This window comes from Neopsephotus bourkii, unplaced genomic scaffold (assembly GCF_033783945.1).
Source record: "Neopsephotus bourkii isolate Nb327-2 ecotype Australia unplaced genomic scaffold, CSIRO-AGI_Nbou_v1 NB_1768, whole genome shotgun sequence".
Lineage (NCBI taxonomy): Eukaryota > Metazoa > Chordata > Aves > Psittaciformes > Psittacidae > Neopsephotus > Neopsephotus bourkii.
In genome coordinates this window covers 11,897,230-11,924,370 of record NW_026902242.1, presented here as the reverse complement: position 1 = coordinate 11,924,370, position 27,141 = coordinate 11,897,230, and the positions used below count along the sequence as shown (strand labels likewise).

At 36.4% G+C, this 27,141-nt stretch overlaps 1 protein-coding gene across 2 annotated transcripts in view; it reads left to right on the top strand.

Annotated features, from left to right (window-relative positions):
• Positions 1–26,327, top strand: part of ASPM (assembly factor for spindle microtubules) — a 29,250-nt gene extending 2,923 nt beyond the window's left edge. The window contains exons 3-28 of one of the 2 annotated variants that reach the window (XM_061379304.1): positions 40–1,363; positions 3,458–3,559; positions 4,328–4,474; positions 5,278–5,523; positions 5,679–5,746; positions 6,300–6,441; positions 6,528–6,658; positions 7,356–7,531; positions 7,620–7,765; positions 7,841–7,926; positions 9,225–9,440; positions 9,990–10,206; positions 10,295–10,440; positions 10,543–10,671; positions 12,056–12,250; positions 13,037–17,659; positions 18,101–18,267; positions 19,022–19,181; positions 19,699–19,908; positions 20,411–20,560; positions 22,367–22,558; positions 22,995–23,187; positions 23,620–23,774; positions 24,835–25,011; positions 25,754–25,932; positions 26,011–26,327. In XM_061379304.1, the coding sequence (XP_061235288.1) occupies positions 40–1,363; positions 3,458–3,559; positions 4,328–4,474; positions 5,278–5,523; positions 5,679–5,746; positions 6,300–6,441; positions 6,528–6,658; positions 7,356–7,531; positions 7,620–7,765; positions 7,841–7,926; positions 9,225–9,440; positions 9,990–10,206; positions 10,295–10,440; positions 10,543–10,671; positions 12,056–12,250; positions 13,037–17,659; positions 18,101–18,267; positions 19,022–19,181; positions 19,699–19,908; positions 20,411–20,560; positions 22,367–22,558; positions 22,995–23,187; positions 23,620–23,774; positions 24,835–25,011; positions 25,754–25,932; positions 26,011–26,116 (9,783 nt within the window). In that variant the 3' untranslated portion in view covers positions 26,117–26,327. Of the gene's footprint in view, positions 1–39; positions 1,364–3,457; positions 3,560–4,327; positions 4,475–5,274; positions 5,524–5,678; positions 5,747–6,299; positions 6,442–6,527; positions 6,659–7,355; positions 7,532–7,619; positions 7,766–7,840; positions 7,927–9,224; positions 9,441–9,989; positions 10,207–10,294; positions 10,441–10,542; positions 10,672–12,055; positions 12,251–13,036; positions 17,660–18,100; positions 18,268–19,021; positions 19,182–19,698; positions 19,909–20,410; positions 20,561–22,366; positions 22,559–22,994; positions 23,188–23,619; positions 23,775–24,834; positions 25,012–25,753; positions 25,933–26,010 lie in introns of both variants that reach the window. The other variant, XM_061379303.1, reaches the window with a different exon arrangement.
• Positions 26,328–27,141: the final 814 nt, after the last annotated feature.

Below are 27,141 nucleotides of genomic sequence, written 5' to 3'. Positions count from 1 at the left end.
AAGTCAGCATATTAACTTTCATTTGTGGTTCTTTTTCAGAGGAGTCTTTGGGATACTATAAAAAAGAAAAACTCTTCAGAAACGTCTGCTTCAACAAAAGTTAAAAGTACTTCTAAAGTTAAAAATATTAATAAAACCTTTCAAGTCTCTCCAAAAGTGGACAGACTTAGAAGCCCACTTCAGCCATGTGAAAATCAGAACATGGTGGAAAATAGTACATCCCCAGGAAACGACTCTCTTGTTGGCTCAGAAAATAAATTGCCTATATCCTCTGTTGCACCAGTGCTAGAGGAACATCATAATAATGCTTGCACACCACTTGCAATGAGAAGATCAACTACATTCTTGGATATTGCCGCCACTGTGAATAATGAGTTAATGCCTGAAATGGACAGCTGTGATGTCAAGATATCTGTTATTGACCACAAGGAATTTGAAAATGCATGCAGTAATACTGGAGTAGCACAACTGTCAATTTCAAACAATGAAGTAATTCCTAATCGTGTGATCCTGTCAGTTTGCACTCCAGAACACTCAGCATCCTTGCCTGTTCTATGTACAAGGAGGATTTTAAGTCCAGATTCTTTTGTAAATGACAGTTATCAAGTGGATATAGATATAATAGAACAGCCTGTTCCAATTCTGTCACCTGATCAATTTTTGAAAGACAGCTTGTTAGATAAGCAATTAAAGACTCCTATGCTCAAAGCAGCTGTAATATCTTCTACTACAGAGACTTATGTTGTAAAGAAATTCCCTCCCTCAAAATGGAAAAAAAATGGAGATGTAGAAACAAAACCACATGCTCATATAGAACACAACTTAAACGAAGTAGAATCAAAGGTATTTCATTATGACAAACCCAAAGAAAGTTACTGCAGTTTTGCTTCTACAGAGGAACTTCAGACTCACAATTCTTTGAGAGACCAGCCAAAAAAGCGCCCAATTCTTTCTGCCACTGTCATAAAAAATAAGCCTGATGTTGAGGAAAAAAGGAGGGAAACCCACTGGCCTAAATCTAAAAAATGCCTTAATAAAGCAATAATGGGATGTGCTGATGTGCCTGTACATACAAAAGCAGAAATATTTAACCGACTTCCAGTTATAGGTCCCGTTTCAGCTGAAAATAAGTGTCACAATGACAAAGTAAATTTATCTCCTACTGGATCAACTTCTTTATGTCGTAAGAGGAAAAGTGACATGTATGTAGAAAATAGTAAAGTTACAGCTCCACTGTATGTGGAAGAAGTGGAAAGAAAAAGAACCCTTATGTCTACTGTGGACAATAAAATGCATACCACTGTAAGACCATCAGCCTGCAAACCTGCAAACAGAGAGAGAGTAGGGCAGAGGAAGAAAGCTGGTGAGCAGTTTTTCTTTCATTTACCACTTTTCGGAAAGATGCCTTTGTTTATGGAATTTTTGTAGCAAACTTGAACTGTCTAGCAACAGTCAGGAATATTTCATATCTAGTAGAATCATAGAATACCAGGTTGGAAGAGTTGTCTGGTTCAATCTTCCCAGGCAAACCGTGACCTCGACTAGATAGCCCAGCATGCTGTCCAGCTGAATCTTAAAGGTGTCCAACACTGGGGGAATCCACCACTTCCCTGGGAGGTTATTCCAGTGGCTGATTATTCTCATTGTGAAAAGTTTTCTTCTTGTGTCCAGTCAGACACCGGAGTAGCTTGTGCCCAGGAGTAGCTTGTGCCCATTACCCCTTTCTTTTCCATGTGACTCCCTGTAAAAAGGGAGTCTTAACTCATCTTTGTAGATACCCTTTGAATACTGGAGCATGATGATAATATCTCCCCTGAGCCTTTTCATATATCTGAAATTTGGGCCTTTTCAGTTTGTTAGATATTGTCTGGATTTTAAAAATTTGAAAGCCGATTTTGGTGATGTGATTAGCTTAAAATTTACTTTACTCTTTTGTAAACCTTGCTAATGACAGTAACATGAAAAGTGTCTGAGTTCTCAAGCAGAGTTTCTTGCAATTTAAATTTACTAATAACTTACTGCACAAGATTTGTCTTATGTACACTTACTGTTGGGAATATTTGACTCCGTTTCTGTTGTCACATGTTTTCAAGTATGTAGTTCTCAAGTTTCATTCACTCTGCCTGCTTTTTACTGTCTAGTTAGCTTATGAGATTTTGTAGATCCTTCTGTCTTTACAGTTTGCCAATACTTTGTTGTTCGAAGGTCAGTAGCTGATTTCTTGTATTCAATGTATTTTTGGTTTTCTAAATGCTCCATTCCCAAGTATGCTCCAGAATGCAAAAAGAATGAGGGTTTGTAACTGGAAGACTCACTTAATTTGCAGAATCTTCACACAGGTCCTAACAGGAAAAATTTGTTATAGTTTTCAGATTAAAATAACATATGCTGCTTGCTTCAGTTCGAATGATCTGTTCTGTGATCTAGATTTTATTTGGGGTTTTCAGTAATGCCCTTTATGTCAGGCTTTCTAAGTCTACATGAAAGAAGAACACATTATTACACACTAACAATGCTAGTATGTAGCAGGAAGAGCTATGTTACCTAACAGGTCATTTCTATTAGAGTTTGTATATTTCTATATCGATTAGAGTAAGGTTAGATGGACTGGACAAGGAAGTATTCTGTGAGCTCAAAATGACTTTGGCGTCTCTTAATCCTAGTTCTGAAACACAGAAATGGCAGCTTTGAGTTATGTTCTTATTGGAATTTTTGCTTGAGAAATACAACCTGTTATTCTTTTAATTGTACAAACATTGTCTATAGGCTTCACAAAAAGAACTCGTAGTTCACTACTAAAATTTAACTTTGAAAAGCTAATCAGCAATTTAATCCTTTTGAGATCCAGCTTTATTTAAAAATACCTGTATGTATGAAAAATTTATTAGAAGTGCAAGAAAGTTTGGAATGATCACTTCTCTAGAAGTGAGTGTTCTACTGCTTGAAACTAAGCAAGAGGGTACAACCTGTAAAAGTCCTACTCCTAATGATATTTGTTAGTTAGTGCCTTGATGCCTAAGCTAGCACAACTTGGGCTCCTCTGAAATGAGTATCAATGTAATATGCCATCTAGCTGTAAGGAGAGGTGAGTCATGCCCTAAAATTCTTAACTTTTACCCCATATGTTTACAGAATACACTTTCACATATTCTAATGAATGTTTTTACCAATTACCTTACTGTTTCTAGCCATATGATAATCAATTACAAATGGTGTATTTCCTTATTGTATGGAAAATCTGTGAAATGCAATAGTGCTCATTTATTCAACTATTTTTCCCTTTTATTTGTCATCAAACTGATTTGCTTAAGTTTTTCCATCAGCGGGAGATTACGGGTATTTTGCATGGGTTTGTGGGGAATTACTCTAGTTGTGTATTTTATAAATTATATAAACTTTAATACATTAACTTTCAGTGACGTATTTGTTGTTGATATTTGTGTGTGAATTCTTATAGGTTCTTCACTTCAAAAAGCATCTAGAACTACCAACAGAATTAGTAAACCCATCCCTGGATTGGCTCAATCTCACCTGACATTTGTGAAACCACTGAAAACAGGTAAGCTGGCTTTCTGGCATTTAGTAAAACAGTATACACTGAACTGAACATAGCAATTGTTGTACTGCTAGTGATTGGTAAGACCAACTCGTTAGAGCTGAGATGAAATAGAAGATTGTACCTACAATGACTCAACATCTAGTAGAAAAACGTGTAGCCTTTCATGTTTCATTTTTACTACTCATAAGAAAAGTGATTGCAACACATTGGCCAGCTGAAGGTACATGTTACTTTCTTCCAGTTTTGCTTGTCAATTTAAAAGCTATCTTTTTTACAAACATGCACACAGAGAATGTTCCCAGCTGACTGATGGTTATCAGTGAAATGCCTCTGATACCTGAAAGCATTTTAATTCAACGAAATACCTGAGAAAACCTTTGACCAAAAGAATGCTGATTTTGCAGAGCTAATAATACTAATTTGATCTGATCAGGAAAAATTATCTGTAAAATGGTTCTTCCTGGATGTAATACAGCTCAACTCTTTTTTGTCACAAGATGTGCGTAGCTAATGGCCTGGGTTCTAGAAATCTTGTATTTGCTCTAGTGCTTTAGTAACTTAATTCATGTTTTGTGGCTGAAATTTATTTAGCAGTGGCTGATCTGAAGTTACTGGCGATTCTTAACAGTCTGCTTTTTTGTGCTATAGTGCTAAATGGAGTGTAAAATGTCAGTCCTTTCCACAATGAAATGTATATTGGTTATCAAGCATTTAAAGAACTGCAGAGAGTTTTTCTTTTTTTTTTTTTCCTTTTTTTTTTTTTTCAAGTCATCCCTAGGCATCCAATGCCTTTTGCTGCAAAAAACATGTTTTATGATGAGCGTTGGAAGGAGAAGCAGCAACGAGGTTTCACCTGGTGGTTAAATTTTGTACTTACCCCCGATGACTTCAATGTAAAAACAAACACCTCACAAGGTAAGGGTACAAAAGTTTTCACTTTGTCTTTTGATGTTCTTGAACATTATATAACATACTTTATTAGCATTAATGTGTAGTACTAACTTGTCACTTTAGTTTCTGTAACAATAAGATCTAAGATTTTTGGTTTTCATTTTTTATATATCACCTATGTTTCATTTTTCAGCATTTGACTTAATACAGTGATAATCATAATTCAAATGTTTGTTAATGTGTCTCAGTGCAGTTAAGCTAGAAAATATGGAATATACTAAACCAAAAGCAGTTCTTACAGTGGACACAGTGCTGTTCATCCCAGCAGAATTTTATAACCATCTAACCCTTTTCAAAGTCATATTTTCCTCTCACTTGCTCACACCAAGCACAGCCTACTATACACCTGAATGTTCTGAAACAAGACATACACACTGGAACATGTGGCGGTGCCAGTCTTCGGTGTGTGTTGAATCCCCACCTGTTGAAAAACATTATAGTTGTGACTTTATTAAAATGACTGTGTAATGTACTTTGACAATATTCAGCTTCGATCTAAAAAACGGAAGATGGTACAATTGATTTTAAAATTGCATTCCTAGCTCTACTTGCTTATGAAATAAGCATTGTTATATTAAATATTTGACTAATGTATATGACTATATATATATACATATATATGACCTATATGAGCTTCCTGAGGTATAAAATCATTAGTCAGAAGGAAGCTAGAAAAATGTGAATTTAGAGAGGAAAAAGTAAATAAGGTGGGAAAAGCTACCTTTATTTGAGATACAAATGCATACTTTTTGTGTGCTTTTAAGCAGTAAATGCAGCTGCTCTCATCCTGGGAGAAGAGAACCATCATAAAACCAGCATTCCTAAAGCACCAACAAAAGATGAAGCATCTCTAAAAGCTTATATGGCTCATCGTAAGCTGAATAAGTTACGGCGTGATGCTTGCCGTTTGTTTACATCTGAAACAATGGTTAAAGCTATTAAGAAGCTGGAAGTTGAAATTGAAAATAGACGTTTGCTAGTTCGTAGAGACAGACACCTCTGGAAAGACGTAGGTAAGAATATTAAAACTTTGCATCCTCTCTTTTCTTGTAAGTAGATAAAGAGTATTTACAGACTAAGTTGATTTAATCTGAAATGGGTTGATAGAAATTTTTGCTATAATATGAAATGCTTGCTGGAGGTAATATTACAAAATACTGTCTTTCAGGAGAGAGGCAGAAAGTCGTTAACTGGCTTTTATCTTACAATCCTTTGTGGCTGCGTATAGGCCTGGAGGTAAGTGCAGAATTTATGGGATATAATTAAATTTTAAAAACATCTTGCATTTTTTTAGTAGGAGATGTATTGGGTTTCTTTGTATTTTCTGTTTTACTAAATGAGATAAGTTTAATTTAGTTATAGCATATTTACATCTCTTTTAATACAACAGACTTGCTTTTAAAAAGTGTTTAGCTTTTAAAAAAGAAAAGTATTTAATCAAGGAAAATGGAAATCATCTCCCTGGCCAATAACGCAAAAGCAGATTTCTGTGAGTTTTCACTCTTTACTAAACTGGAGAAAAATGTGGTTGTCTTAAAGAAGTTCCTGCTTGATTCCTGAGATACAGATTATTGTACATGTTTTGAAATGAGGCTGTTTCTTCTGCACTTTCCTTTGGTTTTATCCTTCAGTGACTGATTTGAAAAACTGGTTGCTTTTTACAGACTATTTACTATTTACTACTTCAGAATTTCAGTAATGTAGGATGTTATTTAAAAAACCTACCTCACCTGTATTTGGGGTAATTTTTAATGGTTTTGATTTTTTCCCCCCCCTCCTTTCATATTAGACTGTTTATGGAGAACTGATAGCTTTGGAGAGCAATAGTGATGTTATGGGTTTAGCAGTATTTATCCTTAATCGCTTGCTTTGGAACCCTGACATTGCAGCTGAATACAGACATCCCACTGTGCCTCACCTTTACAGAGAAGGTAAGTACAATTTCCCAAACTTAGGTTATTTTTAGCATAATTTAGTTAATCTTTAAACTGTCACTTAATGGGTTTTGCCTTTTTAGGTCATGAAGAAGCTTTGTCAAAATTCACACTAAAAAAATTGCTGCTATTAGTTTGCTTTCTGGATTGTGCCAAAAGGTCCAGAATCATTGACCACGATCCTTGCCTCTTTTGTAAGGATGCAGAGTTCAAGGTAAGAGACTTGTGATTTGCTATCTCCCTCTAACATTGTCATAAGATTCAATGTAGAATTCATTTTTATTTTTTAATCTGTGTACTTTTCTTTAACAAGTCTTGTCTGTTCATCCATTTGCACAAGCTTTCTCAATACACCATCTCATAGTCATGCAAGAGAACATTCCAAGAGAACTCAAGTGTTGGTCTTGTAGGCAGGACTGTGCTTTCTTGTGTTATGAGGTTTACCTCTCTAAGGTTAAGCTTCTGCATTATGTTCAAATATCACTCTAGCATGCTGCAGCTGATCTTAAACTTCATGTCAAATTGATAGGATTTTCTGTTGGGGTTTTTTTCTGTTACTTTGTTGTTATAAGAAGACTATGCAACATCTGTTGTACAAAGGTTTTGATTAACAAATATGTTCAAATAAAATCACTTTTCTTGGGTTTGTAATATATTGACAAGCAGACTGAGAAAAATGTATTCCTGAATTTGGTGGTGTTTTCAATGCCATGGTAGCCAGGTATGATGAAAGTTAAAGCTGTATGAACTAGCTCGTATAAATTAAAACAAAATAATTTATCATTTTAAGTATTAGCTAAAGAAACATCAAGTCCAATTCGAGAGACAAGGGATGAAAATTGTGTTCTGCTTGATGAATATTGTAGTGTTAAGATTATTTTCCATTTTAATTTTTTTCCAATTTCTTTTAGGCTAGCAAAGACCTTCTGCTTGCATTTTCTCGGGACTTCCTGAGTGGTGAAGGTGACCTTTCCCGCCATCTTGGTTTCTTAGGACTACCCGTCAGACATATTCAAACTCCACTTGATGAATTTGATTTTGCTGTAACGAATCTGGCTGTGGACTTACAATGTGGCATTCGTCTTGTGTACGTCGATACAGAATTACTTTGAAGTATTTATTTTCTTGTATAAGCTACTTAATATGATCATTAAACTGTGAAATTCCCTTCTTAGGAGAACAATGGAACTTCTCACCAAAAACTGGGATCTTTCAAAACAACTGAGAGTTCCTGCAATAAGTCGCCTACAGAAGATGCATAATGTTGACATTGTTCTTAATGTGCTAAAAGAGCGAGGAATTCACTTGAAAGATGAAAGTGGTAAGGCCTAGAAAGCAGGGTTACTCTAAATGCATTAGAGTAGTGCACACTTTAATTCCCTGTTTTATTTAATAGGTGCTTCAATTGGCTCCAGGGATATTGTGGATAGACACAGAGAACGAACATTGGCACTCTTGTGGAAAATTGTTTTTGCCTTCCAGGTACTATTCAATTACTTAGAGTGGTGTTTTTACTTGTAGCAAGCAAAAAAATTTTCAGGAATATCTGTTGTCAGTGAAAAACTGTGAAATTTAAGTTCGGACTGAAATGATCTGTTTTGAAGTGCCATGCAAACTTTACCTAAATCAACTAACTGTGGCCTAACAATACAGATTCAGTAACATTTTCACTGTGCTTTTTCTTATATACATTCGTACAAGTTTTTGGAAAACTTTTAGTTTCTTCTCTATGCCAACAGAATTGATAGTGAAAAGTAAAATAACGTTGGTCTCAAAATGGTAAGAGTAAAATGGTTAGGCTGTTTTGGAGTTGCACTAATAGGCAATTATAAAGTAAGCTCTGAAGTTATAGTTCTAGTGCTTTTTCATTTGTCTGAAACAGTCAATTTGAAGAAACATTCTTGAACCAAGAACGAAAATTTCTTGGGCATTACTGCAATGGTATTTCAAAGCCAGTGGGAAAAAAAAATAGAGGAAGCAAAATAGTTTCTTAAGACTGTTTTAAAAGTTGAGTTCAGTAGTCTTTTGAAAATATGTATCCAGCCAATAAACCCAGAAGGAACTTAAAGTATGAAAGGTAAAATAGTTTACCAGTTGAGGTGGAAATTAACCACTAAGTAGTTGGGAATATAAGTACAGTTAGCTGTATCTAAAGCGAGAATTTCAAAGACTATAGCCACAGAGCTGTCAGGCAGAAGAACATACTATCTTCTTAACCACTGTTATAGTATTGAGAAGTTACCTTCATTCAGTTGGTTCTCCTGATGCACATGTCACAGTTCCATTGCTTTGGATTGAGGAAAAGATTTCAGTGAGCAGTGGCTTTATCCACGCCCTGGGGATATGCTACTTATTCTCCAAATTTCACATAATCACACAGTCCAAGTCCTCTTGGAATCCCGTGAATGATGAGTGGCGGTACATGGACTCAGTAGAAATGCAAATGAGACTCTGAAACTTTTTTCCCTCTGAAAAGATGGTGAAATTAAACAGGTTTCAGGGAATTTCCCTGTTTTCCCCAACTATAATAACTGTTTTACACAAGATAGTGAAAATGTGGGTTTAGGTTCTTTCATTTAAAGCAGTTGGTAGTGGACTCTGCCATCTATGCTGTCAAGTCCCAGTTATAGACTACTGATTCAGTGTGGCAGGTAGCACTAAGTAGTGAGAGTAGGCGCTCTTTAAAATGCCGTATTTAAAGCCTCTGTATCCAGCTGCAATAATGCATAATGTGTTCGACTGTTGGTGACATAAAATCTTTTTTTTTTTCTTCCTAATAGGTGGATGTATTGCTTAATGTAGTACATTTAAAAGAAGAAATTGAGTTTTTAAGGAACACACACAAGAAGAAAACACAATTGAGTGCTCTCAAGACTTCTCCAAATTCTTGTAGAGTACAAGAAGATAATAGTAATTTCTCACCTCAAAAGTACAGTGAAAATGTAAAGCTGCTGATGGCATGGGTTAATGCTGTTTGTGGATTTTACAACATCAAGGTAAATAGTTTTATGCATTTTTTGGCAAATGCATCCTTTGCTGTCATAAGAATAACTTTCTTCATAGAGCAGAATTTTTCCAACTATCAAATATGTAGTAGCATCCAATGGTAATTAGTCTTAAATACTCTTCTGGACTTCTTAATCTGCTTTGAAATAACCGTCATTATGTGGGTTTAGCTACAGCTTTCTTTTTAATCAAGTTTGAGCAAAAGGATCTCCCCTTCCAGTTAGTATTATGCATAAAAATGCCTTTTAAAAATTGAACATTTTTGTCTGGAATATGCTGTTATTTTTGTTCTGGGGTGAGAGTTTGGGGTTTGCTATTTCTTTTTTTTTGGGGGGGGGTGGGAGTGGTTGTTTGCTTTGGGTTTTGTTGTTGTTTAATAAGCATTCATCTTAAAAATATTTGCGCATAAAACTTTCACCATTTATAGGAACTGTGAAAATGAAACTGTGAGAATGAATGTTTGCCATAAGGGAATTTCCTCTCCTTAAAGAGTAACGAAAATTCATGGAACTTGTATCTTATTGTATTTTATTTAACAGGTGGAAAATTTCACAGTGTGTTTCTCAGATGGTAGAGTATTATGTCATTTGATTCACCATTATCATCCATGTTATGTGCCTTTGGAATCTGTGTGCCAGCGTACAACCCAAACAGTAGAATGTTCAAGAACTCGTACAGTGGGATTAAATTTTTCTCCATCATCCTCTTCAGACTCTGATACCTCTCTAAATGTTATAGAAGGAACGTTTGACCAAAGTGAGTTTTTTTTGTTGTATAGAAGTTCATTTTATGCCTGTTTCTTTTATACACAGTTTGGTTTCACAAATGTTTTCTCATTGCAAAGCTGTAACTGCCTCAGTCCTGTACAAGGAACTCTTAGACAATGAAAGGAAAAACTTCCAGCTGATCAATGCTGCAGTATCTGACCTAGGTGGAATACCAGCAATGATTCATCACTCAGACATGTCAAATACAATTCCTGATGAGAAGGTAAAATACCTTTAGAACTGATGTAGACATGTTCTGCTTTCTTGTGGACGTGTCCTCCTCTTCTGTATAGCCCTTAACTTGCTGTGTTCTGTGTTTATATAGGTTGTTATTACCTACCTGTCATTTCTGTGTTCGCGGCTTCTAGAACTTCGTAAAGAAATTCGAGCTGCACGATTAATTCAGTCTGCTTGGAGGAATTACAGGCTGAAAAAGGAACTGAAACTTTCTCAGGTACTGTTTGCCTGTGCAATATTGCACATCTTCTACTTTGAGAAATGCTTAATAAAGAATATAAATTCACTGTTTGGAGGATGCACGTTTATTAGAATACTATTGGCATTTAAATTCAGGAGTTCCATTTTTATTATCCAAGATTACGGCCTTTGTGGCATAATCTACTAAAACACACTTTTTCTTAAGACTATACTGAAGTAATTACATTTGTCTAAAGGCTACTGTTCTTTCTTTTGTGTGATGTCACCCCTTAAGTCCTTTTCCAATATTTCAAATAGAAAATAGCTGCATTACTTCCTTAAAACAAAAAGGGAGTAGCTTATTTTTAATTCCTATTGAACTCTACAAGATGAAAAGAGCAATGAAACTTCTGGATAGATCTACTATTTTTTTTCAGGAGCTAAACTTTACCAGTGTTTTGAGTCACAGAAGTGACAAGGTATATTGTTTCTTGCTTTTCTGGTAGTTACACCAGATCTTGTGATGGTTTTAAAGCTATGACACCATTAAGGTTGATAAATGCCCCCACTGTGTCTGAGATGTATGTTATTTGAGGTTGGAATAGTGTACAAGTTGAAATATTCTTAGAATCTATAGTGTTGAAGGGGCAGATGTTTCATTTATATAGGTTTTTTCAGCTCCAGGTTTTTTACGTTTAGAAAAGCTGCACAACCTTAGTGATGGTGAACAATATATTCCCTTATAACTGTTTTAAAATAACTACTAGTAAAGATGCTGGGAGGGGAAGGGGGAATCAAAACCCCTAAGCATTGCACACTTTTTTAATTTAGTCTTAAAATGTGCACATATTACTTTGCCCTGTGGTAGGATAAGCTAGTAGGAAGGTTCTGACAAGATGAGCTAATGATGCGTTATGTTAGTTGCTTTTTCCGTTTACTTTGTACTTGCAACAGTTTGTTATTACAGTGTGGGTAACTGGTTACAATAAGAACACTGGTTGGTATATGCAAACAAAACTCTGGGCTAGATGGACATGAGCTGGTATGACTATCTTTATACTCTTATTTAAGTATAGCTGGAAGGCATTCTGGTGTGCTTCATTTGTAAGGGTATCTTAAATACTTATGAATAAGAATTAAAATTGAGGCTTGAAAATGGGTTCCTTAGCAGCATTTAAAAGCTGAGTATAAAAGAGGAACTATGATGGTGGGAGGCTATAAATTTAAGTGATACCACCCTTTTACAAGGAACTCTGGGTTGAAATAAATGTTCTGTCTCAGGAAGTCCTTTTACTAAAGAAATGCTGTGATGTCTACAAGCCTAATTTTTATGAGACTGCTTTAGATAGTTATTTTAATACATAAAAATTTGGGTGCAAATTCCAACCCTAACTGTTCAGTGGATCATTCACTCTTTGTAGGAAAGAGACAGAGCTGCTCAGATAATTCAGAAATCTGTAAAGAGCTTCTTTTTTCGTCGACGCTTCCTGAGGAGAGTGAATGCAGCAGTTTTCATTCAGAAGCACTGGAGAGGATACTTAGCCAGGATGATTCTTTTAAACCTAAAAAAGGCAAAACTGGAGGAAGCCAGAAGTAGATCTGCCACAGTCATTCAGGTAATATAAGATTACACAGCAAGAAAATCCTCTGAAACCTGTAAGGAACTGACTTCCTCAGGGCCCTTTGTTCTGCTTGCAGCAACTGATGTCTTCATAAAACGTAGCATTACTCACCCTACCCCTGCCTTTGAGAAGTTTGGGTAGCTTTCTCTCTTCAGAGAAAAATGGCAATGTGCTATTAAATCAACAATTCTTCCTTCTCAGTGAATAGTTTTGGTATACTGTAAACATTAAAGCCATGGGGTCTTAAGCCAGTCAATGTAAGGAGTGATTAGTTTGTGTTGGCTTGCCTCTTTGTAGCTGATGAGCATTACCTAAAAAAGCTTTAAAAAAATTACTCTTGTGGTGTTTTGCCACTTGCAGTGGGCAAGTTCAGAATGGCAGACAATAGTTACATTAGTTACCAGTTGTTAGTTGGGCTGTTAATTCTGTTTCTTAAGGTATTTCCCCACTATTGTTCAAAGATAGATGCTACGTTCCTAAGACTTTTTGTAGTGGAAATTAAAGAATTGCAGGTTTATGAAAAAGTAAAAAAGGGAATCTTTTGTTGTCAGAGAAGACTTACCTAATTTTGCAGAATTTAAAATGCTTAAAAAAGCAATAGTTCAAGTATTTGGCTTTTGGGTTTTGTTTGGTTTTATGTTGCTATCTGTGTTTATCTTCTTGGGGATTAAGTAACAATAAAGAAATCTTTAAAAGTCTGAGGTTGGTAGTCCTCAAATTTATGTTTAACTTAAGGTTCCATGAAGAAAATACTACATTTTCTATTTTTTTTTCTTGCAGGCTAATTGGAGAAGATACTCTGCTAGGAAAAGATATTTACGGCTAAGGCACTATGTTATTTTTGCTCAAGCAAGGATAAGGATGGTCAAGTCTGTTGCCACATATAAGCGAATTCTTTGGGCTACTGTTACAATTCAGAGTCACGTGCGCGCATCTAAGTTGGCCAAAAAAGATCGGCAGAGATATGAAATACTAAAGTCTTCAGCACTTACTATCCAGTCGGCATTCAGAAGATGGAGAAAACACAAAATTCAACAGAAAATTGAAGCTACTTTAGTTCTTCAGGCTTATTTCCGAAAATGGCAATGTTCAAAACTGGCTAAAAGAAAGAGGGCTGCCCTTATCATACAGTCTTGGTATAGGATGCACAGAGATTTGAAGCAGTATCAGCGTATTAAGCAATGTGCTATCAATATTCAGGCTTGGTACAGGTGTCAGCTGGCTAGACGTATTTACCAGGAACACAGGGCAAAAATAGTGATAATTCAGCAGTATTATAGAGCTTATAAACTAGGAAAAATTGAAAGAGACGGCTATTTGCAAAAGCGTGCAGCAGTGATAGTTCTCCAGGCTGCTTTTAGAGGTATGAAGGCACGTAAACTATACAGGCAAACAAAAGCAGTTTGTGTTATTCAATCGCTGTGGAGAGCGAGAAAAGAGAAACTAAGATTTTTACAAGTAAAAAAATCAGTTACTACATTGCAGTCACATGTGAGAAAATACCAACAAGTAAAAAGATACAAAGAGATTAAATATGCTGCTTCTGTAATTCAAACTTGGTATAGGGCACAGGTGAGCTCTAAAAAGGCAGCTGCTGATTTCCAGAGGATGCGTCTAGCTACTCTTGTCCTGCAGTCAGCCTACAGAGGAATGAAAGCTAGGAAAGAGGCTCGCGTATTAAGAGCTGTGATAAAAATTCAGTCAAGTTACCGTGCTTATGTTGTCCAGAAGAGATTCAAAAACCTGAAAGATGCAACAGTGAAAATTCAAGCTTTTGTAAGGATGAGACAAGCACATAAGCGGTATTGTGCATTGAGGGAGGCAGTGCTTTGTGTCCAGCGAAAGTATCGATCTCAAAAACATGCTTTTCAACTTGAAGAAGATTACAGGAAATTGAAGGGAGCTTGCATAAGAATTCAAGCTGCAGTTCGAGGCTATCTTGTCAGAAAAAAAATACAAAGGTGGATGGAGACCGCCATATTTCTCCAGTCATGCTACAGAATGAGAAGGGACAGGCGACGTTATTTAAGCATCTACAGTGCTGTTCTTGTCATTCAAAAACATTATCGCGCATACAAAAAGCAGCTGTGTCAGAGGCAGGAGTTCTTGCAAGTTAAAAAAGCAGCTGTGTGCTTACAGGCAGCCTACAGGGGTTATAAAGCACGCAAAATGCTTAAACTTGAATATAGAGCTGCTGTCAAAATTCAGGCTGCTTTTAGAGCTCATGTTGCAAGAATGAAATATAAGGCAATGGTTCAGGCCTCTATTGTGATTCAGAAATGGTACAGAACTTACAAGACTGGTAACAGGCAAAGACTCAACTTCTTAATGACAAGAGCATCAGTGCTTTCTTTGCAAGCAGCTTTTCGTGGCTGGAAGGTACGAAAGCAGATCCGAAGACAACATGTTGCTGCCACTAAGATACAGTCTGCCTTCAGAAGGTTCATGGCTCTGAAAAAATTCAGGCTTATGAGCCATGCTGTGCTAACTATCCAAAAGCGTTACAGAGCCAGTGTTATAGGCCAGAAACAACGGCAAGAATACATTCAACTGCGTAACTCTGTAGTGCTCCTGCAGGCAATATGGAGGGGAAAAACAGTGAGAAAAACAATTCAAAACAAACATGATCTTGCAACAATTATTCAGTCCTATTACAGAATGCATATAAATCAACTAAAATATAAGAAACTAAGACAAGCCACTCTAGTGATTCAGAAATACTTCAGAGCTTACTGTATGAAAAAAGCCCAGCGTGCAGCTTATCTAAAAACAAAGGCAGCTGTGTTAGTCTTGCAGTCTGCATATCGTGGGATGACTGTGAGGAAACGATTGAACAAACTCAACAAAGCTGCTACAACTATACAAGCTGCCTTCAAATCTTACCTGGCCAAAAAGGACTATGAAAGACTTAGATCTGCAGCTATAACAGTTCAAAGGCATTATCGTGCAATTATTGATGCTAAAAGTCAAAAGCAGAATTATCTGTCTTTAAAAAAAGCCACAATCAAAATGCAGGCAATTTATAGAGGCGCAAGGGTTAGAAGACAAGTTCAATGTATGCATCAAGCAGCTGTTTGTATTCAAGCCATGTTTAAGATGCATCGCATGAGCATAAAATATCAGGCTATGAGAATGGCAGCAACTGTAATTCAAAGACAATATAGAGCATTTTATCTAGGCAAAGTACAACGGAAAAAGTACTTGGAACTAAGGAAGTCTATCATTATCCTTCAGGCTGCCTGTAGGGGCATGAAGGTCCGACAAGACTTAAAAGCTATGCATCAGTCAGCAGCAATAATACAGTCTTATTATCGAATGCACAAACAGCAGCAGGATTTTAGAAAGTTGTTGCTGGCAACTAGGCGGATTCAGCAGTGGTACCGTGCCTGTAAGGAGCGCAATGCACAAGTTCACAACTATATGATTATGAAAAGGGCTGCACTTTGTATCCAGGCTGCTTTCCGTGGTATGAAAACAAGGAGACTCATAAGAAGCATGAATGAATCAGCTGTGATTATTCAAAGAAAAGTTAGAACTTTTCTCAAGAGAAAGCATTATCTTTCCATTAAGAAAGCTGTTATTGTAATTCAAAGAAGATACAGAGCAACAAAACTGGCAAGAATTCAACATAAAAAATATCTTTCTTACCTTAAAGCTGCTGTAATCCTACAGTCTGCATACAGAGGTTTTGTGGTAAGAAAAAAAATGCAGCAGATGCATCAAGCTGCTACAGTTATCCAAGCAACATTAAGAATGCGTAAAATTTACATTTCTTACCAAGCTGTCAGGCTTGCTTCAGTAATCATACAGCAGCATTATCGTGCTTACAGGGAAGGGAAGCGTGTGAGAGAAAGGTATTTAAAACTGTACAATTCTGTTTTAGCTCTTCAGGCTGCCTACAGAGGTATGAAAACAAGATCCTTCTTAAAGAAAAGACATGAAGCAGCACTCACAATACAGAGAAACTACCGAATGTATAGGCAGTATTGCCACTACAGAAAAGTTCAGTGGGCAACCCAGCTAATACAGGACAGGTACAGAGCCAATAAACTAAAGAAGATTGCAGTACAACATTACTCTTCTTTAAAGAAAGCAGCAACTTGTATTCAGAAGGCTTTTCGAGACATGCAAGCAAGAAAGCACCATCAAGAAATGCACCGTGCTGCTGTTGTTATTCAGAAAAATTTTAAAGCTTTTAGAGAACGTCAGAGATACCTCTCTGTTAAAGCAGCTGTTCTTGTCTTTCAGAGAAGATACAGAGCCTTGATTCTGTCAAGACAGCATACTTTGGAGTATCTTTCTCTTCGCAGAGCAACTCTTCTTATACAAGCTGTGTACAGAGGTATTAGGGTGCGGAAGAGGATAGAGCAGATGCATTTAGCTGCTAGTACAATACAGTCGGCCTACAGAATGCACAGGAATAGAAGGGCCTATCAAGTTATGAGAATTGCTGCTATTATTATACAGAGCTACTATCGATCCTACATTAAAGGAAAGAATCAAAGAAAGAAATACCTGACAATGAAGAATTCTGCTCTTGTTATTCAGGCATCATACAGAGGCATGAAGGAACGACAGAAACTGAAAATCATGCATGATTCAGCCACTGTAATACAGTCTAGTTATCGTATGTACATACAACATAGATATTACAAACAGTTGTGCTGGGCTGTCAGAGTTATACAGCGAAGATTCAGGGCCAAAATGGCAAAAGAGGTTGACCTGAAAAACTATGCTAAAATAAAGGCTGTCATTTTCCTGCAATCCTCTTTTCATGCTAAAAAAGCTAAGCAGCTGTATGAAACTAATGTTACTGCACAGTGGTTACAATCATTCTTAAAAATGCATGTAGAGAGGAGGCATTTCCTTGAAAAGAAAGCAGCCGCAATAATGATCCAGTCTATGTTCCGATGCCAAAGAGCAAGGACTCGCTATAAATTGATTTGGAGTTCGGCAGTTGCTATTCAGAGGTGGTACAGAGCATGTCACAGGGCTCGTTTACAGAAAGCAGAGTATTCTGCTCAAAGACAAGCAATAGTAATTATTCAGTCTGCCTTCCGTGGTATGAAAGCAAGAAAAATAGCACGACAAGTACGAGCTGCAAGAAAGATTCAGTCTTTCCTTCAGATGGCTGTGCAGCGTAGAAAGTTTATTCAACTTAGAACAGCAGCTGTTACATTACGAGCTTATTACTTAATGCATAAATATAAATCACAGTATGCAAGCTATAAAAAAGCAGCAATTGTCCTACAAAGACGCTACCGATCTTACTTGATTATGAAATCTGAAAGAACAACTTACTTACAAACCCGGAGGAACATTATAATTGTACAGGCTAGAGTCAGAGGATTCATTGAAAAAAAGAGGTTTCACAAAATGAAAGACAGCGCAATAAAAATTCAGGTACTTTTCAAAGTTGTAGTAGTGGGGTTGGGTGTGGGGTTTCCTTTTTTTGTATGTGCTCACTGTGGGATTTTGTTGTTGCTGGGTTATTTTTAAGATTTCTGCTCTTGCAGTGAGTGTTTTGATTTGTATGTCTGGGGGGGGTGGGGTGCTGTGTGTGTGCTTGTTTCTTGTATTTCTCCTGTATTTGTTTCTTCATGATGTTATTTTTACAGACATTAGAGTGCAGCATTTGTGGTATTTCTCTGAATGAATTTCGCAAGCTTTAGAAAACATCTAAGATGTGGGAAATGAGATATTTGTAATGGTGTAGAGGTGGGAATAGTAAAAAAAATCTTAAGCTAACATGACTTTTTTTCCTTTTAATACTCTAGTTCCATTAAAAAATTTAAAAGTTGAACACTTTGAAAATTATGGTTTTTCCCTTTACATATTTACTAGGCATCATACAGAGGATATAAAGCCAGGCAGTGGACTAACAAAATGAGAGCAGCACAAGTTATTCAAGCCTGGTTTCGAGGCTGCAGAGCACGAAGGGAATACACATCTCTGATAAAAGCTGTATGTGTTATTCAGAGTCACTTCAAAACAAAACAGCAACGGACCTGGTAATACTACATTTCATATGTATTTGTCTACCTTTCAAAGCTTTTATTATATAGTTATTTAGTACTGCTTTGCACTCTGGCAAAAGGTTTATTGGCTCTCAGGCTCTGATCTGCTGCATGCATGTAACATGCATGAATGTTCTGGGTATAACAGAACAGTTAAAGTAGTTTGTGTTTATTGTCCTGTGACATGATTTTATAATAAATGCAGTACTAGATCAGTCTGATAGCTCGTTTTGTTAAAAACTGTGTCATCTGCCAGTAGCAGTAGATGATGCTTTTCAGGGAGCGTATGTATGTTAACCTGACTACTTTCTAAGGTCCCCCCTCAATATCCATTCTTCTTAGATTATGGATGACATATATGTATATATAAAATAACTTATATCACAGATTATTCCTTTGTTATCCTTTTATGGACCTGTTGTATGTCAATCTGTTCAATGCATTTTAAACTGTTGTCTCCCTTCCCAACCTCCTTCGGCAGCAAGTTCTGGAAGTACTTATTGTGGGAAAACAGAAAGTATCTTCTACTTTAAAGAAGACTTTTTGCCAGCATTGCTGGCTCTCCCCTTGTTTCCGATGTTCCAAGCTTTAGTTGATAGCAGTTCTGCTTTCACAGTATCTGTATTAATAATTTTGTTAACAGTTGCTGTTTTCTTACTTCAGAAATGCAAGTGTTCTCAACTTTGGAGGGGGAGGGGAGGAGGACCAAAACCAATCAAAATAAACCTAAAATGTATTTTCATGTTAGGTTTTTGAAAATGAGGTTCTGTGTACTGATCATTCAAAGAAGATGGAGAGCAACCCTTACTGCACGGGAGATTCAGCGTCAGTTTTTGGCAACTAAGGATGCTGCAGTTAAGATTCAGTTGGCATATAGGCAGTACAGGGCTAGACAACTTTTCAGAAAGGTATGTTTTCACTTGGACTTTGCTATGTCATGGTTGTTTTAAAAGTTTTCAATGAATTTGAATGATTTTTCTCATCAATATGCAGAAGTATAGAAAAGAAAAAAGGTGGGGCCAGAGCAAAAATTGCTCAAATCAAAACTGTTCAGTCATCAAAATACTGAATTTCCCTTTTGCTTTGAGCAATGAGGTTGTTTTTTTGTTTTTGCACAATCAAACAGTTGAATTACCCCTGCCTATACTCATAGCAAGAGAAAATTAAAATTTTCTGCTGGCTTTATTGCTTAAAGGGTTAAGTTAAATTGCACCCATTTTGACCGCACTTAGGCAAGGGGAAAGACCTTCTAAGTTGTGAAAGTGCACTTTCATATAAACTAGTGCTGCATGTGTTTACTTGTGTTTCCTCTTATATTTTCTTATGATAGAAGAAAAATCTAGAACTAAAGTATAAATGTATATCGATCATGACAGAAATGAACAAAAGTTTAATTATCAATGTGTCCTTCAAAAACCTTTTCAGAAGCTTCAAGCTGCTTGTTTGATCCAAAAAGCATACAGAGGTTTCAAGGCAAGAAGGAAATTTGTTCAACAAAACTCTGCTGCTGCAATTATCCAGAAACATCTGAGGGCTTGGCAGGAAGGCAGGCTTCAGTTTATGAAATACAATGAAACTAGAAGAGCTGTCATTAAGCTGCAAGCATTTATACGGGGTTATTTAGTCAGAAAAAAGGTTGGTATACTTTAAAAGAAAGCCACGCTTTTGATATAAAGTATCACTGGAACTGTTTTAGCATTAGTTTTGGCTTGGAAGAAAAGGAAGATCACTTGTTGACTGCTTTGAGGGTTTCATGGGTCAGAAATGATGAAAATACAATTTGACCCTTTTCACACGATCCTTTAGTGCTAAAATAGGCTTTCATTGCTGGGTGTTTTTTAGCTTCTGTGATCTTTGCGGCTTACCTGTAGTGGATACTTCTGTGCACACATGCTTAGAATGAAACTCTTTTCTGCTATATATTAATGGTGTTGCTTAGTTACTCCTCTGTGTTGTTGTTTACATTAGAAACCTAGTACTGAAGAAACGTAGCTTAATCTAGTTCTGAAGTACTGGTTTCAGAGGCAGTTCTTCAGCATCTGATAGTACCTCTCTGTACTATCATCTTTGCATAGGCAACCAGCTATCTCTGAATACAAAACCAAATGATGTTCCTTGGTTTGTTTTCCTTCTACAGATTTCAGAACAGAAACAAAAGAAGAGACTACTATATTTTACAGCAGCTGCATACCATCATATCTGTGCAATTAAAATTCAAAGAGCGTATAGGATTCATCTCATCTTAAAACTTGCACAAAAACAGATCTCATCTGTTCTTGTAATACAGGTTAGTCTAATTAAGGGGGAATGATTCTGTGTGACATAGTCTAATTTCTATCAGCTATGCTGCAGCACTGTAACACTAGTTCCTTCACATGTAAAAATAAAGCTAAATTATAGAGACTGATGTATTAAATAATGCTGCTTATGCTTAGCTAAGCATAATAGAGTGGATCTCAGCAGGCTTTGGAGTCTGAAGTATTTTAAAGCTGAGGATGGATGAGAAAATTATTGTTTCCTTCAGACACTCAAGCTTGCTAAACAGTGGTGGTTTAGCTTATTTCTTTACATCCTAGTGGATGTAGGAAATATCAGATGTGACAACCTGTAAGGCTCATAAAAATGAAGAGCACCTCCTTACATGAACAATCCTCAGGAATCTATTTGGTTGGATATTTCTAACCTGCTAGTGATACCAAAGCCTGTCTAATTTGCAGAGTATTTAATATAACCATGCTTTGTTTCTCTAAAAGCAAAAATTCAGGGCTGTATTACAGCACTGCCTAATAGTAAAAGTTATCTTCAGGTGTCTAAACTGACTTAGTCTCAATAATGGAAGGACAGCAGTAGATAAATTATGAGGCTGAATCAGGAACCCTTACTCCTCCATATATACAAATCTGTTATCTCCCCTCATAAGTTGTATTTTCCCCTTAAGGCAAAAGCAAGTGGCTGGGAGAAGTTTTTTTGCTCAGACTTGGCATAAGGTACCTTGTCTCCTGTCTGTATGTAGTGGGGAAGAAACAGGGGTGAGAAAGAAGAAAAGTGGAGTTGTAGTTCTCCTTAAAAGGCAGCCAAGAGAAAGAAAAATCCTAGGACAGAGTGATGCCAGACACAAGTATAAACTGTAGACGAGTGGCTGGAAAGCAGCCCTGTAGGAAGGGATCTGGGGGTGCTGGTCAACACCAGGCTCAATATGAGTCAGTAGTGTGCCCTGGCAGCCAAGAAGGCAAACATCATCCTGATGTGCATTAAACACCATATAACCAGCTGGTCAAAAGAGATGATCATCCTGCTGTATTCAGCATTGGTGTGGGCTTAACTTGAGTGCCATGTGCAGTTCTGGGCCTTACATTTTAAGAATGTTCTGGTCCTTGAATGTGTCCAGAAGAAGGCAATAATTCTAGGGCTGATGAAAGGGCTAGAAGAAATGTCCTGTGAATTGCAGCTAAGGACTTCTGTCCTTATCTGTCCTTATCCTTATCAAGCTTTATCTAACTTGAAGAAAAGGAGGCTGAGGGGTGACCTCATTTGCTCTCTACAGCTTCCTAAGGAAGAGAAGTGAAAAGGGAGGTGCTAATCTCTACTCCCTGGTATCCAGTGATAAGACACATGAGAATGGTTCCAAGCTGCATCAGGGGAGGTTTAAACTGGACTTTAGGAAGTATCTCTTTACTGAGAGGGTGGTCAAACACTGGAGCAGTCATCCTAGAGAAGTGGTTGATGCCCCAAGACTGTCAGTGTTTGAGGAACTTGGACAATCCCCTTAATAACATGCTTTAACTTTTGGTAAGCCCTGAAGCAGTCAGACTAGATTATTATTGTACATCTGTCACAACTGAAAATACTCTATTCTATGTGGAATGCTTCCCTAACTGTTCTTAGTTAAGATTTCATTTTGCAGTCTTGTATTTCAGCTACTGCAAGGCCAGTCAAGAGTCGTGGTGATTATATGAGTGCTAGCAATGTTTACAGTGCTTGTATCTGTCAAGATTCATGTTAAAATAGTTTTTCAGGTTTTATCAATGCTTATTTATGATAGGTAAAGTCTAAATAAATAAATAAATAGAAAGATACTTTCAATTTTAAACAGAGATGGTTCCAAGCAAAAATACAGCAAAAGAGATTTCTAAGAGATTATCAAAGAATCATTCAATTACAACGAGTGATTCGAGGCTGGCTAAATCGGAGAAATGATGCAGCAACTATAATCCAGCAAAATGCACGAAGATTCCTGGCCTGCAGACGGAGGAGAAAATTTGCAGTCGGAATAATTAAATTTCAGGTAAATACCACTTGTAAGAAGATAGCAAAGTTTTGGGGTTTTTTTTCATTTCATTTTTCTCATAGGTTTTTGGGGAGAGGAAGGATGTTTATTTTGGTCAGTTTATCAATTCACCTGCAAGCCAAGTCAGTTTCAGTTTAGACATCAAAGCTAAATGGAAACAAATAATGAAGTAATATTAAGCAGATACCGGTTGAGGTGACTTCTGTGGGAATGCATGTGGGATGTATATGCATGTTTGTTTAGGTCTTTATTGTCTTGAATATCCAGTATTTAGAGGATTAAAAATGGATTTATATTTACTTAAAATTAATAACCAAGGTAACAAAATACTTGGACAGACTTTTGCAAAATTGAGTTGGAATGGTAATGGAGGTTCTGTTCTATTGTCTGTTGTTCACGACTTTTTTCTCTTTGTGAAATTCCTGTTCTGTAGGCATTGTGGAGAGGATATGCTTGGAGAAAGAGTAATGACACAGCCAAAACTAAAGCCATACGACATAGTTTAGTAAAGGCTAATAAAAATAGCAGAGAAGAAAACAAATTGTGCAACAGAACTGCAACTGCTATCGAATACCTTCTAAAATATAAACATATCTCTTACATTCTTGCAGCATTAAAGCATCTCGGTCAGTATTTCATTTTACTGTAACTGATAGATTTCTAGGATGATAGAAACTGGAATTTTTAAGCTTTGAAGCGTACGTTATGATATTTAGGTTTTCTCTGTGATTGTAAAATGGGAACACGTTAGGTAGTATAATGGTTTTTTTTTTGTTTTTTAACTTCTTGGAAGTCCTAATAATACTACGCCTTACATAAGTAAATTATTACCAATATGTGTTCTCCATGGATTCTTTTGTCTGCTTAATTTTTAGTCTGGAATATTAGAACTATTGATTCAGAGATACTTGTTTAAATCAATAATTGTGGGGGTTTTACTTCTTTGCATTTGTACTTATCTTTAAGAGAAAACCATGCTTTGCAATTAAACTCCTAGAGCTTCAGGGGCATGGGGTTTTGGTTTGTATTTTTTATTTTATTCCTTTTAATTATCACAGAGGTGGCTACCAGGCTGTCCCCAAACTGTTGTGAAAATATGGCCCAGAGCAGAGCAATCTTCACCATTTTTGTTCTGATCCGAAGTTGCAACCGGAGTGTTCCATGCATGGATGTGATAAGATATTCAGTTCAGGTTCTACTTAATGTTTCAAAGGTAACGTCAGTATTTTATTTTGCAGCTTTATAAGCTGTATTTTGGCTACTTTATTGTACTATTTATATTGGCTACTTTATTGTAGTATTTACTTACCCAGAAAGATTCTGAACAAATTTGAAGAAACAGAAGTAATTGTTTTGAATCATTTTGTCATTTTGAAATCAATTGTCTAATTTGTAATAGAATCATAGAATAGTTAGGGTTGGAAAGAACCTTAAGATCATTTAGTTCCAAAATACCTGCCATGGGCAGGGACACCTCACACTAAACCATGTCACCCAAGGCTCTGTCCAGCCTGGCCTTGAACACTGCCAGGGATGGAGCATTCACAACCTCCCTGGGCAACTCATTGCAGTGCCTCACCACCCCCACAGTAAAGAACTTCTTCCTTATATCAAATCTAAACCTCCTGTTTAAGTTTTAACCCGTTACCCCTTGTCCTGTCACTACAGTCCCTAATGAAGAGTCCCTCCCCAGCATCCTTATAGCAATTTAATTTACTTTTTGACAAAAGAAAATTATTTCATGGTCTTAAAGTAATAATTTTACTTTTAACTGGTTACATTCCAAGGTATCACAAGTATTGCATGAAACTGTAGAAATAAGATACTGTAGTAGTTAGGATAAGCTATGAAGTTTTTTTAAGGCAGCAGTATATATCTCCAAAAGACAGGCTATTTTTCTGATCTTATGTCATGGAATAGTCTATTTTTTACACTTTGACTTCCTACAGAACTCGCTATTTTCATAAATACTTAAAGCTGCAAAACTTAACTTTAAAGGGCAAAACTTAACTTTAAATTCCTCTAAACTTATTCTGGTTTATTCTTTTATTTTAAACATAAAATCAGATTCTATGGGTTTCTGAACAAATAGGGTAGCACAAACAGTAGCTTTTTGTAACCTATTGTGATGGTGTAGCATACGGAACCGATTTTTATTAATTGGATGCCAGATCAGCTACAAATTTCACCATGAGGAGTATATGGATTTTGCTATTTCCTCTAAATATTTTAAAGACCTGTTTAACCTCTCTTGTGTCCTTCTTGTATAACAGCATGAAAAAACTACTCATGCGGTTTATGAAGTAGAAAATTCTGTAGATACATTGCTAGACCTACTGCAAATGTACAGAGGGAAAGCTGGGGACAAAATTTCAGAGAAAGGAGGAAGCATTTTCACAAAGACCTGTTGTTTGTTGGCCATCCTTTCGAAGGACTCAAAAAGAGCTTTGGTAAGACAAAATGCTTTGGGTTTAATAATTTGATGTTGACATGCTTTTCTTGCATGTTTTGGTGGTGTTTATATATTATTGTTTTCTCTCCCTCTCTCCCAAACCTATTATGGCTGTAATATTAATTATGACTAAACTCTGATTTAAAAAAAATAAATTCCAAGATGGTAAAAGCACTCACTATTTTTGCCATGTATGCCTTTGTCACTCAGAGCTAGTCAATAATACGTTGAGGTTCTGATCCTGCAATCCTTGCAAGAGGATGATTTTGTGATCCCAATTTCAGCAGGGTTTTGATGACTTTCTTTCAATTACTTAGCATTCGGATCAGTTTAGTTGTCACTTTTTTTCAGTTTCTAAAAGCTTACTGTTGCTTTTCAGGTAAAGTTAAGGACTTTATTATTAGTAACAACTGGCAATATAATTGTCCATGACTTTGTTGATGTACTTTATTGTAACAGACATAGCCTGTTCCTGAAAGAAATTTCCTTCATTCATGCCTATTGCTGTAACACCTAATAGCTTCACTGAGATAGTCTAGGTTCTAAGCTATACATTCACTAGTTGTTTATCTTTCAGGTATAAGTACTTAAGTTATCCAGTCACCTTTCTTCATTGCGTTACTCTTTCATTGCTATGAAGATGGATACAAACTCTAACTTGCCTCTCTGTACCAATAACTGAAGGTATATTGCTTTTGAACTTGTAGTTTTAGCAGTGTGCTGTTTTCATATTTTCTCAGGAAATACGAAGCATACCAAGAACTGTTGCTTGCATTCAAAGCCTATATAAACTTACAATTCGTAAACACAAAATGGATGAAGAGAGAATACTTGTGAAGCAGAAAACAAGTACTCTTTTCAGCAAAACTTCCTCTGTGTGTGTTCCAATAACTCCTCTAAGAATAAAAACGGTTTCAAGGTAAATGCTTGAAAATTAGCCTGATGGTTTTGCTGTGGCAATATAATATTTTAATGATATGCCTTAATGTTTTCACAGAATTAAACCAGACTGGGTTTTGAGGAAAGATAATATGCAAGAAATTGTGGATCCTTTGCAAGCAATTCTGATGGTGATGGATACACTTGGTATTGCTCACTACTGAAATGTAAATGATGTATATGAAAATGTATTTGTATAGCATGTCTTTAGGAACTTTACAGAAAACAAGTGTTGAGCTACCCTTGATTTATATATTTTTTTAAATTACAAATAATATGTCTAACTTCTTTGTATTTTGTACAGCTTTTGAAATCCTGTTTTGTTCTACTGCCAAAAGCAATTGTACAATAAAATCATAAGCCCGGGCAACTTCACTGGTGCATTACTGTTGTTATTACACAGCTGCTGATTTTACAAATAGCATGGTATTCCACACTGATTAAATATCATAACATTCTATTAAAAAGTTGTTTGTGTGGGAGAGTTATGTTGGTTTGTGTGATGTGGAGAGGTATAGGTAGGAAGGGAGGTGTAGTCTGTGGATTTCAAACTAGCTATTGTTTCCAGGGAGCTTGAGTTTACGTTCAGTAAGGTTTTAAGGGGTCATGTGTGACTGTAGGAAGAGTTTTTTTTCCTAAACACTAGAAGATTATGGTGGAAAAATGGGGTATTGTAAGGGTGAATTTAAAAATATCAACCTGATATTTTAAGGAAGTACATATAAACACGCATCTCATCCAGCTGAATAGGTGATGTTCATCACAGCGACTCCCTTAAATTCTGTTCTCTTGTGCCTTGGAATTGTATTTTCTTAGAGAAAGGCCAAGAAAATGGAAATTTTCCCACTGCCAAATTTAAAGACTATGCCTCCCAAGGGTAGAACATGATGCTAAATAACTGGTAGCCATTAGTCAAGTGATACTGCATTGTAAATGAGGTACTATTTTTTTTATTTGCCTTTTTTGGGGGTGAGGAGAGATGACACTTTTCGAGGTGGTTTGTTTTTCTGGGGGATGATAGTTTGTTGAGGGTTTTTTGTTGTTGTTGAGTTTTTATTTGTTCTAGTTGAAGTTTTTTTGTTTAGAAAAAGACTCAAAAGGGTCTAGCTGTGTACAGCAAAGCTTAACAGACAGATAATAGGAGCAGCTATGTTCTTAATATAAGAGCCTCCAGAATCAGTAATATAAC